Source organism: Lepisma saccharinum, chromosome 12 (genome assembly GCF_977018435.1).
Source record: "Lepisma saccharinum chromosome 12, izLepSacc3.1, whole genome shotgun sequence".
Classification (NCBI taxonomy): domain Eukaryota; kingdom Metazoa; phylum Arthropoda; class Insecta; order Zygentoma; family Lepismatidae; genus Lepisma; species Lepisma saccharinum.
The window spans coordinates 54,304,537-54,310,536 of record NC_139240.1 but is presented as its reverse complement, the minus strand read 5'-3'; the positions used below and the strand labels follow the sequence as shown (position 1 = coordinate 54,310,536).

The 6,000-nt window shown below is 36.9% G+C and overlaps 1 protein-coding gene across 2 annotated transcripts in view; it reads right to left on the bottom strand.

The window, feature by feature from the left end:
- Positions 1-1,593: 1,593 nt before the first annotated feature.
- LOC145996098 (cytochrome P450 9e2-like) overlaps positions 1,594-6,000 on the bottom strand; it is a 29,730-nt gene continuing 25,323 nt past the window's right edge. For both annotated transcript variants that reach the window (XM_083132357.1, XM_083132356.1), the window contains exon 5: positions 1,594-1,884. In XM_083132357.1, coding sequence (XP_082988483.1) covers positions 1,712-1,884 — 173 coding nt within the window. In that variant the 3' untranslated portion in view covers positions 1,594-1,711. The remainder of the gene's footprint in view (positions 1,885-6,000) is intronic.

Below are 6,000 nucleotides of genomic sequence, written 5' to 3'. Positions count from 1 at the left end.
GAATATTTTATGTTCTGCTTAGATCAAGAATAATTGATATGATTGCAAGAAAAGTGATACATTTATTTTATTGATAATATAACCAAAGAACATACAAGTTGAATTAGTTCTATCATGTTAAATTTATGATGCAATAATAACCTTATGTTCGGGGTTAAGTGATAAGCTTTTGCAAGTAAATTGGCTTTACAGGATCATCTTTTTTCAATACAGACATTCACGAATATATGTTGCGCAAGTTGTAGGGAATATTGAATGAATATTGTGTCAAAGAAGAGCAATAATTTCTGGCTATACATGCATGTAAAGTTGTAAGCCAAGTGACTATTAAGATAATACTTAAAGGAAATGGAGTTTGATTGAAACGTCATATTAGCTATTGTATATTTAGATTTATGACAAAAGGTTTACAGCAAAGTTGGTGTAATCAGTGACACTCACAGTCACAGATTTCCTTGAATGTATAATATAAGAATAGTTGTCAAGCTTGGTGAAATATCATTGTATTCAAGTATTATTTATTAAGCTTTTTTGGAACATATTCATGCAATCTTGGTTCGCCTTGGTATTTTAGTCCTTGAATATAATATTTGTAAATAATAGCTATTTTTTTATTTAAATATTCAAGTTATTATCTTGATGTCATAAGATCTGTGTAGTATAAAAGCAGATATTCATCATAAAATAGAATGTGTATGATTACAAACGTTTAATAGAGAAAGTTGATGATACTCATTAAATTTAAATGATTACCTCACTAAGGTCATAACTTAAAATTCAATTCAAGAATTATCCTAAACAATCATCTCAGCATTAGGGTTGGTCTCTTTAAGTGGCATGCACTATTTATTACCATAAGGGTTTTGTGAAATTTGGATAATCTTATTGTATTTAATAATATTACATTAAGACTTATAGGTTGATGTCCGTGGCTCTTGCCTGAGGACACAATTTATTGATTTTGAGTTACCTTCAAAATTGTGAGAGGAATTCTGGGAGCATAAAAAACCTCTGCTTGATGATGGTTTCTGCAAGAGTTTAATTTTTTGATGGAAAGTGGGATTACAGGTGTTGAATATTGTGGCTGGTTCTGGAAAGGATGACATAGTTATTTTGCAGAACTCCATGCACCCATTAAGGAACCGTCATATTGCAGCCGCGTTTTCCCCTCTGTAAAATCACTTTCATTCGCACGCGTTCATTGGTCGAGCCCTCTGCAGTCACTACTTGCGCAGAGAACTTGTTCTCGTTCGCTTGCGCCGGCCTCCGTGGCGTAGTGGTTAGCACAGCTAGCAACGACTCCAGAGATCCCGGATTCGAATCCCTGCCTGAGCATGGGTGTTCTTTGTGGGTGTCACTTCACCATGTCATCACTCATCTTCATCTTCATGTTCGCGATGAGACAAAATTGACAGAAAAGCGTAGTAAAATACACAAAATCAATCAATCAATCAATCGTTCGCTTGTTCTGGGGATTACCGGGACAGGGTGTAGAGGAAGGTTCTTACATACTGGGTAGCCATTTGACCAGACTTGCAAATTAAATCACATAGATAAATGTACAATCCAAATTAATTTTAATGCTAAGTTTTGAATTACATACAAATCGAGGTATTTTGTCAGTTTGTCACTTGTCGTTCCTGGAATCCTTATCATGATTTTTACATATGCTATAGACCATGTAATGACCATTTCATAACCTTCTCAAAGTCTACTTGTCGTTCCTTTTAACAATCTTGAGCCAAGTCCCGCCTTTTCCCGACAAGAAGAATCCCTTGGGTTCGAAGACAAAAGGAATCTTGGTTTTATCGGAGGTTTGGATCTCGAAGTGAGAGAGAATCGTCACCAGGCAGACCTTAGACTGCATCAGAGCGAACCGGTTTCCTGCAAGAGCAAGTACAATTTGAAGAACAATTTGATGCGATACAACTCGAGGAACATGTTTTTATATACAGGGTGATCCGTTTGAGATGTCGGAAAAGTAAACCATTACATGAAATAGCTTAATGTACATATCTGTGAGGAGTTTGTTGTAATATAAGCAGGGAGCATGTAAGTTTCGAGTGAATTGAGGTTTACAGACTTCACCCGCGTGGTGGCGCTAGAGTGAACATAACACTCGAAAATTTTGCATGCCATCCGCCATACATCACACTGTGTGCGCTGCTGCGTCATTATCATCATCTTTATCTACCGTGCACCATCATGCAGCTGAAGTCTGTAAACCTCCATTCACTCGAAACTTACTAACTAACTAACTAACTAACTAACTCTCTAGCCTTCTTAAACCCGAAGGTTCATGGCTGCAGCAACACAGGCCTTCCATCTGTCCCTATCTTGAGCAAGATCTATATACTCTTTTCCATCCCTACCGATTTCCTTTAGGTCCATCTCAACGTTGTCCCTCCATCTTCGTCTTGGCCTTCCTACAGGTCTCTTACCATCAGGTTTCCCAACAAGAACCTTGTAAACTCCTCTTTCCTCTCCCATTCGTGCCACATGGCCTGCCCACCTAAGTCTTCTTGATTTAATTATTCTAATAATATCTGGACATGAATACAAATTATGTAGTTCTAAATTATGTAACCTTCTCCACTCACCTGTCTCCTCATCCCTTTTAGGTCCAAATATTTTCCTAAGGATCTTATTTTCAAATACTCTCAATTTATGTTCCTCTTTTAATGTAAGGGACCAAGTTTCACACCCATATAATACTACAGGCAAAATTACTGTTTTGTATATTTTAACTTTTAGTTTCTTAGATATTAAACGAGAAGACAAAAGTTTATGAAGAGAGAAGTAACATGCATTTCCTGAATTAAGCCTACTTTTTATTTCCTCTTTAATATCATTTTCATTTGTTAATATTACTCCTAAGTATTTGAATTTGGAAACTGGTTCAAACGAGTTGTTATCAATAATTAGATTTTGATTATTACCTAACACTTGGTTTCGGCCTGTAAGCATATATTTAGTTTTCTCTTTGTTAACTTCCAAACCTATCTCTTTAGCAGTTTTGAAAAATACTCGAAACTTACTGCATTGATAATACGTAATAGTATATTCATCATTCATCTCAGAGTTGCTCGTCATCTTGGGGCAAGTTGGCGATTTTGCACTGCTATTCTACATTGTTCTATGTGCTTTACACAGCATTGTTGCCATGATCGCGTATATTCTATTCTTGTAGCACAAGGTTACAACTATGTATCTGGACAATTAGGTCCATTTCCATGCAATACTCTCGGAGTTATGAAACAAAATGTATTATCATTATCAACTTGCCCCAAGTTCCACTATTTCAAATGAAACTTGAAATATACATGTGCATGTGAATATGCAACCAAGACATATGACTGTCAAACATACAATTCGATCATCTCAAATCAAACCTGAAATAAACCCTTTTGACTGTTTCGAACATATAATTGAACAACTTTCAACCGATCCTGCAACAAATATAATTAAATCAAATAGTGTTTAACTATCCACAAATCTCTTCGATCAGATATGTGACAAAACACTCATAAGCATAAATGTTCAGTGTAACATAAGAGCTAAGGTACAGTGGGATCCATGAGTATTACCTTGAAAATTCTCCATCACCATGTTCGTGCACTTAATTTGACCCAGTAAGAGCTTCAAGAATTAAAAGAAAACTCAAAGCAAGCTGTTAACAACTTTTGCACCAGCATAGATAAAAATCCATCGCTAAAAACACATAAGATGTAAGAGAGATATTAATGAAAATAGTCATGGACAATTTGCCGAGCAATACTCATGGATCCCACTGTACCTGGCGTACTTAAGGTTTGCGATAGTTTCTAATGGTATACAAAGTCAGAGAGATAAAACTAATTGGACAATTCAAAGGAGGGAACATTTCTGGACGTTTACTGTAAATTGAAGTCAGTTCCAAATAATAACATGGGTGCAGGGAAGATTTTGTTAAAAAGTAATGTTTAGGCCATATTAGTTACATTTATGTACCCAATATGGCCTAGCAATATATTGTGTTCTCTCATATCAAAAAGTGCAACAGAAATTGTAAAGAGTGTACCAGATGTTATTTTTATAGTTACATAAGCATATCAATACACTTATGTTTTTTTTACATAACGACATTATGAGATTATACAAAGAAATAACATAGTTTACAAACCAATAAAGAAGGAAGTGATGTGTCATAACTTGTCACCAGAAGACCATGAATTACACATCATAGTCTGGGCAAATGAAAGGTCCTTCATCATCCTTAGTGACTCGTAGACACTCTACATGAACATAATAGTAACAAATGTCACATTTGCACATGTTCTTTATGATATATTCCCGTGTAGACCATATTGAGTCCACCTTACATACTGTTCTTTTTCCCTTATTTATATATGTGGCTTTAGATTAAAGTCTAAACTAAGTACATTGTTGTAAAGTACAAATTATGAGCTACCATAATGTGGAGTAGAGATATAAACACCTGTCACTTGGAAGATGTAGTAATTAATAATTTAACCTATGTAATATTAGATCATGAAGAACACAATCACGAGTCCTAGCTATTTTGCTTATTTGTCCTCAAGTTATTACACTACAGCAGGGGCGGCCGCTCATAAGGACGATACGGACGCCGCACTGCCGTGTGTAATCACAAGTGAACAAACATTACTTTAACATTTATATATTATATTTTACATTGTCTGAATTACAAATATTCCGTTGCTTATAGATCGTAGGTTAGTCGGTTCTGTGTTCATTCTTCCGCGATAATTGCGAAGTTTGCAGGCCACCGTGCGGGGGAATACGGAACTTCGAGAGAAATCTGGCAGGGCGGCGTCCTCCCACCTTACGAGACGTAGAGCATTTTCAGGCGCTGCCGCGAGGGGTAAGAGGCGAGGGAACTGGCTGAATAACACGAGCGGGATCTGTGGCTGGGAATGGGCTGGGAGGACGGAGGGTTTGTCGTCCGAAACCAACCCCCTAGGCGAAACTGGCCCTCTCTCCGGAGAACGGTAAACAATGAAGAGTTGCCAGAAGCAATGAAGTTAACGTAAGAAAGAAAATTACCAACCGTCGAAAGAAATCATTCTGTATTTCATAGAGCAATAAATAATGCAATTTCCAATGAGGAAAGAAAATATCGGTAACTGAAAAAGTACAGACAGGTGCTTGATATTTGTTATTTACCGTCGCTTTCTGCTACTTTTCGGTAATCACGACGATGAGGATAAGTGATAATTAAATGATGGAAGGGCACTCGCAAAGAACACCCATATCCAGGCCGGGATTCGAACCCAGTATCCATGGCTTTTTATAGTCACGGAAGTCGGCTACGGCTTCGTGTTACTCACAAAATTAGATTTAATTACATGTTTTGATTAGCACGTTTTGAAAAAAACCCTGATAGTGTGACAAACTTTCACAATTTCTTTTCAAGCGGACTGTTAAATAAATAAGAAACTAGTCATCTAAACTCACCAAGAGCCGCTACAGGAACCTGTGTACTACGAATTTCTGAAAAATTGGCAAAATTGTCTGGCAACCCCGAGGCAATAAAATGACTGCATGGGAAGACGATAGCATTGACACTTGTTGCAAAGAGAATACTCGATTCTCTTTGCTTGTTGTTTCTTCGTTTTCCATGGAAAAGTGAAGCTTTTTCGGTAGTGTGCTGTAGTTGTGTGTTTGTTGCGATGAGCTATGTGGAGAACTTGTTGGTGCGAAGTTTTTCTCCCAGAAGTCTAGATGAATAAAATAAACATAAAAAACCTAGGCCTGCCTAGACCGAATTTGAATCTAGAACAAGCATGTCTGAAGAAGATTTCTGGTGAACAAGCATGCCTGAAGAAGATTTCTGGTAAGTTTGAAGTTTTTACTGTAGAGCTTGAGCTTCTGGTAACGCAGATATCACCTTTCCAGTGAGATATTTACTTTGCTGCCCTATTTCATATATCTATTAGTCATGTTGGACAGGAAACGTTTTTTGTGTAACATTTTTACTAG